Genomic DNA, 12,380 nt, shown 5'->3' with positions numbered 1-12,380 from the left:
AATGAGTCAAGTATGGCAGAAGTAGGCATTTTTATAATCATGATAGTTTTATTAGAGTCTAGAGTCTCTTGACATAAACCGTGTCTAGTAAAGTGAACCAGAATGTTCTTGTAAATGAGGAAATTAGGACGGCATAGCAATGAGAAAATAACCTGTTGTAGATCGGAACAGATTATAGGTATGATAACCAGAATTATGCTGTGAATGCATGTAGAATATAAGTGAGAATTCAAGTGCTAAACATTTGTAGATTCTTTATGTTTTTGCATGGTACTGGTTAGCAGCAAGCTTATGCTATTTTATAAAAGGCACTTTATTTTAAAGTCTAGATTTAATATTAAACTGCAACACATCAACTTTTGGGTCTTGGTCACAGCTTTTTGGTGTGTGTCTCGGGTGTGTCTCTTATCTAATTGTTCTGTTTGGTTGCTTTGGTGAGTCGACTCTTGGTGAGTCGATGTCTATACGCCTCTTCTCGACTTGGTGTACAGCGCCTTGGCTATGTGTCCCTGCTCATACTAACACGCTCGCTGTTTGGACATCACAATCTGAGGGAACTAATCTATAACAAGTTCTATAAAGATACCTTTCATCTGCTACACATTCTATAAAATGCTATAACAAGATAATGTATCCTCCTGAACCAATCATTTCAAGATTAGTTTCCCCTGAAAGAGATGAATTCAATATGATCCTATTAATTCTAATTCAAGATGCATTCTTTTAGACACAAACTATCTCTTTAATGAGCCATAGGAGACTTGTAAAACTACAGTGATGCAACATTATCTGATCCGAGGCCATAATAACAATGTCTAGGAAATGGTACTAAAAGTAGCGTTGATGGAAGCCAGGTTTAGAAAGTCTTCAGCATGTTCTGCCCATATGAAGAAACTTGGAAATCTGGTTGGGAAGCACATGCATATAGCTGCTTTATAGCATGTGTTTCTCTCTGGGTGGCATGTTCACAAACTGTTATCAGGTCATATGTGACCCACTCTGACAAAATCAGGAACAAGTCCTATTTTTGACATTTCATGAATTGATTAAAAATATAAGCACTAGAGAATAAGCTTTAAAATGATACCAAAATTATATAAATAGCATCAATACTTTTCAAGATATGGATAGTTTTGTTAATGATACCTTGATATTTTTGCCAAATTGCTATTCTGAGTAGCAGTTTCCCGCCTTATACATGTACAGGATTGAATAGGGATTATCATAGTTCAACTATTATTTATTGATTTAACCTCTTAAATAAGTACTTTCCAAGGATATAAAAGTCCACTTAGTCCCACAGTCAAGTACTGTGAAATTATAAGAATTCCAAAATTTGATTTTTTTTTAATGGAATGTCATAAAGGCCTATAATTCAAACATGTTTGGCGATTTGTTCCGGGTAAGTTGGAGCTGGTCACACATACATAAGCAACCCTTTTTATATACAATTTGAACCCTCAATTTACTGAAGAACCCTTTTTTATTTAAAATAAGGCAACCTTCAAATAAAAATCTAGGATGCCATTCACATGAACTTATTCTGTTGTTGCTTATAAAATAATGTCAAATTTTCTAATAACCTATGTCCTACTTCACTATTTCATTGCCACTTTGAGGCATCACAGAAATCATTTCCTATAAAGACAAGACTGACATGTTGATGACATGGTCAAGACTGTGTAGGGACAGGGGATGTGGGATGTGTTGAATAAACAGGTCATTCCAGTTGAAACCCATACACCCCTATCAAGACATGACCTTAATCTCCCACACAAAGGGGGGGGGGATAGCTTTCAAATAGAATCACCCATTCAACTAACCCCATCTGATATCAAAATCCCCTATTCCATAGGGGGTGTATGGATTTCAAATCGAATAGCTCAATGTGTTACTAATATCATAAGGAGTCGCACTGTCAAGGAAAGTGATTTGACAGTATTTACAAATGACCATGGGATGTGCAGCAAACACAGCTTGCATCTTCGGCCATTTGAAAAATTAAAATTTGGCTGAAAATGTCTCCCCATTGATTGTTCATTAGCCCAAGACCAAGTGGCAGTCAAGTTAGCTCAGTCGGTAAGGCGTTCGGCTATGGTGCGAGAGGTTGCGTTTGAACCCTGGCAGTGGTTTAGTACGCTCTCGTGGAAAAATTGAGTTATCCTGAAATACCCCTGGACAAGGAACTTACTGCTAATTGTCTCATTGTAAACTGTATGAATCTTCGGAGCTTATCCTGGTTGCAATGGTCATATTTGGAATGTCTAGGATGTGCGCTTCTTAGCTGCAAGTCCCTGTATATCTGTATTGTTGTTTAATGGTTTATGGTATGATGTGGGGCCATAGTGGTCAGCAACAACCTGTAAAGTGTGCTGAGGCTTGTGGATCAACGTCTAGGCGTAGCACACCATAAATCACTGTGCTGCTTTTTTTTTTTAGTTTTTAGGATTATTAAATGTCTCCCCAGTGGTGGTTTATTAGTCCAAGACCAAGTGGAATAAACCATGAGAGTACTCTGTCATTGGAGAAAACTTTAAGTTCCAAAAGTTAACTCACTTTTAACATCTTTTGGGCCACCTTAATTATGAACACCTTATTCTAATATTCCTAACAATTTAATTCCTTTGACCTCGTCTATTAGAGTGATTAGCTAAATTTGTTTAATTAGACAGCTCATTGAAACAACACTTCCAGCTTTGCAAAATATCAATTATTCAAATATTGTTATGTAATACTAGATTAAGATAATATTCATATTTAATACAGACTATTACCTAATTAGTGCAGTTGCTTATGTTTTGTCATTCATTACCTAGCCAAACACCCATCAGTGTTTGGCTTGTTAAAATAGTATAGTGGCCAGTTGTTCATCAGAGTTGAATAGGCCCAAAAAATGTTTGGTTGCCCTTCCAAGATAAAAATTTGGAGAGAGTCAGTAGATCGATCATTTTTTTTTTTCATTGGGTCTTCCTCCATGTTGACATATGGGAATTGTGGCATTTTCGAACTGAAATTAAAGGAAATACTTCTTGTTTTTAATCAAATATGCATTTAATAAATAAAATGAGTGAATAACAAAATATAAAATGCTTTTGATACTGTCAAAATTTAAGGTGTTCTTTAAAAATGTGATTTAAAAAAAGTTCCACTTTTATTTGGAAAAAATTGAAATTGGTTCTTTTTTGAAGGAAAAATTCCCAAAAGGTCCACTTTTGAGTCTTCCACACCACTCAAAATATAAATCTTGGTTATGGGCCTGAATATACATTTTTTAAATGAATTTGGTTGATTTGCTCAAACCTGGGTTTTTTAACGTTTACACATGTTACGAATATCATTAAATTCTGGCTCCCTAGCTAAATAAAATAGCTTAGAATCATATGTATACCTACTTGCCATTAAAACATTTTATTTAACACTTCTCTGCCTGTTCCAAAAACATTACATAATCTGAAATTGATGAATGACTCTTCAATATTACATAGACAATTAAAACAAAATGATTAATAGGTAGCTTTTTCAGATCACCTCTTCAAAGTAAAAAACAGTATCTACTTCCCTTAGTGCTATCAGCTACTGTCTTTTACTTTAGGGCCAACTGATTTTTTCAAAAAAGCCTTCCAAATCAAGGTGTAGTATCTGCTATGTTATTGACTTGTAGATACAGCATTTTGAATTTACTGAGCAGACTGATTAAAAATCACCTGTCTGCCAAGAAAGAAGGCAGTATCAGTTTAAAGCTGAATATATACTAGAAAGCTGAGCGATTGTGACATACCTCATTTTGAAAGCGATCAGCAATTGCAGAATTTTGCAATGCATCGCTCTTTGTTTTTGTATTTACACTTATCATGGCGATCGCGATTGCAGACGACAATTAAAATACTATAAATGCCACAAAATACATTTTAGAGCATACATTGCTGCCAATATTTATTGCTTTTAATTAATTCATCACTGAAAGGTTATAATCGAGAAGGTCCAATTAGCAATTTTGCCTCAGCGATTTGTATCGATTGATCGGCTTGATGCTCTGAAAATGATAGTAAACACTGAGCATGTGTGAGAATTGCCCGGTGGGTTCAGTCTTCACTGACAATGTGTACGCATGATGGTTCCAATTAGGGTACTTTTCAAGAAATGTCCGCGGAATTTTCGAGGACAAAATTGTTTGCGATTGTCCAAATTAGGGGTATTTTGGAGCAAAATTGTCCTTGAAATGAAAAATAGGGTATATTTCTAGGACTTTCGTCCGTGTTTTACCGCTACAGTTTTCAAGTTATTGTCCTCATTTCCCGTGAAATAGGGGTACAAATTCAAAAGCGTCCTTAAATGGTAAAAATAGGGGTATTTATTTCGAAAAAATGTCCTTGATTCCTTGTGATAAGGGGGTGAAATGAAAATGCGTCCTCAAAATGATAAAAATAGGGGAGGTATTTGGGGGCAAATTTTCCTTGATTTCGCGCAAAATAGGGGGTAAAATTGCTGCAAATGTCCTCGATTCCTCAAATCCTGGAACGGTCATCGTCCTACCTTTCATACAAACTGAACCCACCGGGGAGAATTGCTTTTCTGCTAAAGCGAATAAATCAACTTATAGGCTACACTAGGAGACAAAAATCTGTGATCGGTTGAAAAATCTGTGTTAGATTACAGACTTTTACAGTCACAGATTTTTCACAGAAAAATGTTTCCTAGTGATAGTTCATTTGCAGATACATCATTTTACTCTGGAGGGCAGCGATAACAGTTTTGACATAAAACACAAACAGTGATTAGTAGCTGACACGCCCAGTAAGCCCCAGTTAGTATTGTTTTCTGTAAACTCAAAGCTGATTCATCATAAAGAACACCAGGAAAACACCAAACACACTTGTGGGCTCGTAAAACTAGATGATATTTCCCATACAATATGTTAAATTTCCTGAGTCATTTTGTGGGGAAATTTATCGTGTAATAAAACTGGATGAGTTCAGAACCAATTTTCCATGCCTGAATAAAATATGGTTGTAAGTGCTTTATGCATTGACAACTGTCTTCAACTTGTATTTTGATCAAGTACAATATCATCATAGGAGAAAAGGGGGAAGCTGCACCCCCCCCCCAACAATGAGAAGTCTCACCCATTCTTGATACTAGTATTTAAGATTGTATGCCTAGCCATATCATTGGATGAAAATGTGTCAATCAGATTTTGTTTATAAACAGGGAATTTTTCAAATGACTTTTTCAGGATAATGCATGGTTTTAAGTCAGTTTTAGTTTGTTAAATAACTATCAATTAGTTCAACAGGAAGAAAGAATCCATCAACAAAGTGATTTTAATCACTATTTAAAAGTGTTTCAATGTTTGTGTGCGTTATTTTAAACTTAGGAAAGTGGAATATTATATAACTAGTAATATTCACGGCCAATTTGAAGTGTATTTACCAGACATGGTCCGTATTTTGTGAGTTTGTTTTTGTGTTCAATTTTCCGTGTTTGAAATGTGATGCTCATTTCTTTTGTTTTGACATTTTTTGATGACTTTATAGTTGAAGCCATTTATGTTTATTGTCAGAAAATTATGCTGATTTTAGCTTGTTCTATATTGATATGTTTCTTTACCGGTTTTTGTTTATTTCTTTTAATTGAACAAGAACATGATGCACTAGTCTTTTAGTTTCAGAGTGAAGTTTACTAAGCACACCACAGTCCTTCCTTAGTATCTTCTAAACTATGTACCTGGTGAATGAAGCAGCATGAAGTCTTAGCCTCATTTCATACTGCCTTTGTCTTCTTTTCTTTTCCCATATTGGCACATGAATTTATTTGACCACTTCAATTTGGAACAAATTTCCCCTTGGCTGAAGGCTTCATCTTATACAGTCCGCATTCCTCCAAATCTTCAAAACTATGATCTTGTGAAACAAGTTCATAACCTGACTAACAATGTGACTCTGTCTTCTTCTCTTTTCTCTCCAGATTGGCCTATGTGGCACTATTTGACAATTTCAACTGGAATAGATTCTCCCTGGTTGCAGAAGACACCTCATCCTACACCGCCCTCGCCTTATATCTTCAAAACTACCTGGTGAAACAAGGCCTAAGCCTGACTTCAAGCTATCGGTTTGCAGAAAACAGCCTTCAAGATGCAGCAATGTACATTAGGGATATTAAGTCTAAAAAGAGTCACATCATTATTGGATATGTTAATGATTATTCAGCTAGGAAGTTGATGTGTGAGGCATACAAACAGGTATGATGTTACCAATGCATATTTGATACACAATTTGCATATTAAATAGACAATTTGCATATTTAATACCCAATATGTATATTAAATAAGCAATTTGCATTTTATTAAGCAACATTATGATTGAGTATGTTAATGATATTTTAGCTAGGATGTTATAGTATGAAGCGAAGTATATAACAAGTAGAAATACCAATTTGCGTTATTTAGTAAGTAAATTATTAAATCTGTAAAACCAGCTTCACCCAATATTAATTGATACACAAATTACGGTACTGGTAAAACTTAATAAATCTTTGCTTCAAATTTGCCAAACTTTACGAAAAAAATTAAATAATTTGTTCAGCAAACCTTGAAAGAAATTGTATTGCATCACAGTAATTTTATAATCAACTTTGAAAGATGGTAATTTATAACAGAATTTTGGAATTTTTATTTACCACTTACATCTTTTCATTCTTTAAATTTCAGGGAACGACCAGTTACCAAGGTTACCAGTGGTTTTTACCTGACTGGTATCCATCTCAGTGGTGGGACACAGATTTCTACAATGGACCAAACTACTTGATTCGGGAAGATGTTAGCTGCACCACGGCACAGATGGCTAAAGCCATCGATGGCTACATGAGTTTATCAAGGGTTTATATAGCAGATGATAAGAGCAATGTAGCTGGTGGATTGACAGTGGAGCAGTGGAAGAACTGGTATAAGGATGTAACAGCACAAGCGGTGAGTATAATCAGATTATATTTTGGGAGAATGAGAATCTAGTGGTGTACTGGACCATGTTTGCAGGGTGAGGTGAAGGGGACAAAATTGGGCAGTGTTTCTGCTGCCCTACTACCAAAACATACAGAACGATTCTACTAGGACAAATGCACATGAAGCTGATGTTGAAATGATATTGCTAAAATTCAGTTGCGTAGAATTATAGGGGCACGGGGGGAATCAATTGCAAAATTAGAAAATCCCACAGGAAAATTGCTGAAAAACGGCTTGTGCTTACCCTCTGTCAGACCGGTACCCCTAATCATGGTCAGTGCCCCCCCCCCAATATGATGACCCATGCTATGCTACTGCTAACATTGCCCCAAAATAATTTTGTCAAGCAAAGTGTGTTGCCTCCCCTACACAAGGTTCCCTGGTAAGTACACTTCTTGCGGACTCAAATGTCACTTTTAAAATGGTTTAGCCAAAGTCACTGCATTCAAGCTTTCACAAACTTTTCTAATCAAATTTGACTAACAATTTTGTAAATTTGACACAATTTAACTCATATTGACACAATTTATGTTACATTATGTTTAGGAGATCCCCAGTAAGCCTGTATACAATCCTAATGGGAGTACATATCCTATCCCTCCCCGTTCTACCCTCCCCACCCCATCCCTCCCCTCCCCCACAACATTCTTACAGTAAGAATTTCAAATAACCAGCATGACAAACACCCGCATGTCCGCCACTCAACCATAACAACGCGCCCATAGGGAGCTTACCGGAGGCGTACTGTACGCAGCGGAGGCATGCAATTACATCTGCATCTAAAATGGCAAACTTTTTCATTTGAAAATTTTTACTGTAAGTTGTCAGTGCCCCTTTCCTACACCATCTCGGTGATGTCCTAAATAATGTTCCCATTCTTTAGTTAAAATGTTACAGAATCTCTGCTATCATAGATCTGATCAATATGATGCAAGTGTCACATCAAATAGTGTCACATGTCAAACAATATGCCAGGACTAATTTAATCAGTTCTAGATTTTGTTTTAAAAGGTCCCAAGCAGTGATGCCAGATGGCCCCTTAAATGCACACTTGGGCTGCTTTTGATTTGAAAGGGGCACCTGAACTGCCTCATGTTATGTTTGGGATTGTAATTTCATGTTAAATTTCTTAATAGGCACCTTTCCATTATGTTTTTTTGCATTTAAACTCTACATATTAATAGCCTCATAATAGCTCATCATCAATTTGTTCGCCATGTAATTGGGTGATTCCCTTGAATTATTAAATGCACCCAAAAATTTAGGATTTTGGGCTATTTTGAATGCCCCCACCTCCACCTTCACTGTGTAGGGCCTAAAGAATCTAGTATGACGTAGTTAGCCACCCTATTTGGGTGATTTCTTCACTAGTTAATAAAAGCACCCACAAATTAGGAATTTGGGTGCCTTTTAACTGAAAATTGGGCTAATTAAGTGCCTCACCTTTGCCTTCAAAGTGTAGATAATGAAGTGGTTATTCTCCCAATTGGGCAATTTCTTCACTAGAATTAATAAAAGGACCCTAAAGTTATGATTTTGGGTGTCTTTTCTGGAAATTGGGCTACTTGAATGTTACCCCTGGCCAATTTTAGGGGTGTTTGCCGCACATTTGGGCTGATAATGAAAGGCAACTCTGGTCCCAGGTAACCCTGTTTAATCATACTCACTCATCACAAAACTGATAAGGTATAAGCTTAGTTAGAAAATTGAAAATAGAATATTTAATAAATATGATTAAGCGGGAGGAAATTATTGTGAAATGACACTATGAGCAACATGTTTCTGGTTAGGAGCATCATGCAAGCAGGGTTTGTAAGATTGTGGAGTTGATTAAAGATTTGAAGAGTTCAAACAAAAGATGTGATACATCTAAAGACTAGCTGCCTTGTGTATTTTTTTTGTATTTTATATGTTATTTTATGTGAAGAGATGGAAGCACAATATAGACAACAAAGGGGTATAGACCACTTGACTTTATTATTTATCAACAAAGGCGAGGGACTGGTCTATCGATATGCTTGAACGAATGGCTACACTGGTCAAATGAAAACTGGGGGGCTAATGCTCCCCTAGGGCTGCCACTGATTTCCAAATGTTGCATTCTAGTCATGGCAGTGTTTCAAAAGAGAGACCATGTAAAAATGGTCTTCAGTTTTCATTCTTTATACTCCTATAAAGGAATGCTTGTCCAAAGAACAGGTGCAGATGTGCCAATATTGCTGGATATGTAGGTCTACGAGATGTGCGAGTTAATGAACTCTAGATGCTTAGAAAACCTGGTAGACTGCAGAGGGCTGTAAAAGCCTAACTGTATGCTGCTGTATATGGAAGGCTTGGTCCCGGGGCTTGGTTTAATACAGCTTCCACAGGCAAGCAGTTCCAAATTGGTATCGTGCGAATGAAGAAAGAGTACATGTATAGTGTCCTGCGATGCTCGGATGGGATGCAGGATTGATACAATTTTGGCCGGTTACATTTCAAGCTGGATTGGCGCTAAAGCGCTTCAGACTCAGTATTATGCGTACAATATTGTATGTACAATATGTACGTTATTTAATCTATTGCCATTCTATTTCAGTAATGTTTAAGTTCTAACGAATGTTTGATGACGAAAAATCGATAATATGTTACATACAATATCTAGCAGAAATATATTATCGATTTTACGTCATCAAACATTCGTTAGAACTTAAACAGTACTGGAAATAGAATGGCAATAGATTAAATAACGTACATATTGTACATACAATATTGTACGTACAATAAAAGTCTGTATACTGCTTTATGTGATGAGCAACTATTTCGGTTCCTCTATAGGGCCTATTTGGAAAATCTCTGGGGGGAGCATGATTAATTTTGAAAAGAGAAGTAGTCTAGAGAATTACATCGGTAACGCATGGTAGATTTACAATCCTGTACGGCTCGTTAGAGCTAACATGTCAATCAATTATTACAAAGCATGAAATCCATGAGGATATTTATAGTTATTTGTGGTCGTGTCGATTTCTAGGAATTAATTTGGGGAATTCAATCTGATGGTGTGGTATGTTGATGGGTTGTACTTCTAAAATGTACTTACTGTCTGTTCAATTAGCTTAGATTCTTGTATTTTTAAGATATTTGAAAAAATAAACAATTTTGGTCAAAGTCATCAAAGAAAAGTCTTAGCACAGCCTTAGATCCAATGTGATTTTAACTTTTCAAATTCTAAAGTTCAATTTAAAACCCCATGTCTTTTCAATTTTGCCTAATTTTAGGCAGTTACTTGGGCCCACCAAAAGGGTTCGCGACCTTTTCACAAATCGAGTGGGACGGTCCATTCTCAATTTAGGGCATAGACCTATCCAATCTGTCCTGCCATTTCAATTGTTATACCAAAGATTGATCTATGGTTATACCGTTCCGGTTATTGGATAGGGTCTATGATGGTCCACCGGTTTTTGTTGCACTAAATTATATGCGCGATTACGTTTTATGCATGACATTTTGCTGAGCATTATTTTCTTGTACAAAAGTTCTTTTGTTTCCAAAATGTCCTTCGCATAGTTTGTATTCAACAAACAAAACGAAATAAAAAATTGAAAATAAATGTGTTAAGTTTTATAATAGGCATACGCTGGAAAACCTTAGTTCATCTTCACATTTTTATAATAACGTAATGTTTCAACAGTGGGGTTTCAACAAAATTAGGCCTACTGGCAAATATAGCTATTTAGCTGGAAAATACTTCCTGATGCGGATGGTCAAATAAATACTATCTCAGCGCATCTAATTATTATGACATTCGTCCCTATTGCACCAAATGGATTGATTAAAAATAGTTTATGGTACCCGACGTTCTACGGCTTTATATAAAAATATCGCGGGAAAAGACCAAAATTGGAAAGAAACGGGGGTATCAAATTGAACTTTGGAATTTGAAAAGTATAAATCACGTTGGGTCTAAGGCTGTGCTAACACTGTTTTATTTTTTCAAATATCTTAAAAATACAAGAATCTAAGCTGATTGAACAGACAGTAGTATATACCCAGCAAACACAAAACATTTTTTAACTTTTAAACTGGGTTATATTTTGGTTTTGGTATTGGTTAGCATATTTTTGTAAAAAGGTCATGAAAACGTTTTTAAAAAGTTTTGTGAAAACACACTACAACAACATGTTTAAACGGTTGTCAAAATGTTATTGTAAAATATATTTTGCAAACATTTGTTGCCAAATATTTTGCACACACTTAAATAATATGATTTTAGAATATTTTACAGCACGTTTTCAAAAAATGTTTTTGAATGTTATGAAAAAGGTTTAAACCCTTTATATACCATTTATATAAACCAACATTTAAAAGTTTTCTGGCAACCTTTTCTGAATAATGTCAATTGTGTTTGTTGGGTAGTCCATTGAGTCAGTGTTCATTCATTTTTATACATATGCTGTGTTTTAACCCTATGAGAACTACCTGCCTATATTGGTCAAAAAGAAGTTTTCATTATCAATTGGACCAATCAGCAACATTGTCAGAATAATTTCACCATGCAAAAAAATTGGGGTGAATTATTTGCAAAGCTCCATTCCGATTGGTGATTAAAGTGAAGATATCACGTAATTGACCAATCAGAGGCAATGTTAGATAACTGGTGATTCATATTCCTTCATTATTAGATCACAGATATTGATATTGATTAGATCAGATATGACACAGCAAATTTTGACATCATAATAAAATGACACCCAAGTGAAACCCAATTGAGATCTGTCATCTTATCACTTCATGAGGTGATGCTATCCACAGCAATCACTATGGACTAAAATAGCCTCATCTCAGACTAGACAGTTCAATAACCTCCATTCAACACTATAGCACCACATTTGACCTCAAGTTGTAGAGTATGAGTTTTTGCCCAATGCATTCAAAGGTCATTTGATGAGTGTACAAGGATGTAGGGGTTTAAGAACTTAGCCTTAATAGATGAGCATATATGATATCATTACAGGCCTAAGCTAAGATAGACCACTTATCAATGCCTTCATAAATGTTGAGGCATCTTTGATTGGAGGGGAAGGGAGATATCCAGGAAGAGGAGGGAAGGATAATTTAGGCTTGGCATCAAAACCATGCACATTTAATAACACGTTTTTCATGTAAGTAGGCCTAAAGGCTATAGTGCTATACAGTACACATTTTGGACTATTCTTGTGGTATGACATGCGAGGCAGAAGCCATGTTTTTTCCTGCCACACTAGTACCCGAAACACTTGGCCACCATGTGTTTTCAAGGCAAATCATTTGCAAATTTGCATAAAATAATTGTATTTTACCTCATTTTTTAGCTCATAATACATCTGATAGTGAAAACTGATACCCCCTATCAGATTATCATTCA

At 35.8% G+C, this 12,380-nt stretch overlaps 1 protein-coding gene across 1 annotated transcript in view; it reads left to right on the top strand.

Moving 5' to 3' along the window:
• LOC140143496 (uncharacterized) overlaps positions 1-12,380 on the top strand; it is an 89,728-nt gene that overhangs the window by 40,193 nt on the left and 37,155 nt on the right. Inside the window, exons 4-5 of the mRNA XM_072165331.1 lie at positions 5,965-6,238; positions 6,707-6,964. Of these exons, the coding sequence (XP_072021432.1) occupies positions 5,965-6,238; positions 6,707-6,964 (532 nt within the window). The remainder of the gene's footprint in view (positions 1-5,964; positions 6,239-6,706; positions 6,965-12,380) is intronic.

This window comes from Amphiura filiformis, chromosome 2, assembly GCF_039555335.1.
Source record: "Amphiura filiformis chromosome 2, Afil_fr2py, whole genome shotgun sequence".
Taxonomy (NCBI): Eukaryota; Metazoa; Echinodermata; class Ophiuroidea; order Amphilepidida; family Amphiuridae; genus Amphiura; species Amphiura filiformis.
This window is presented reverse-complemented; position numbering and strand designations above follow the sequence as displayed.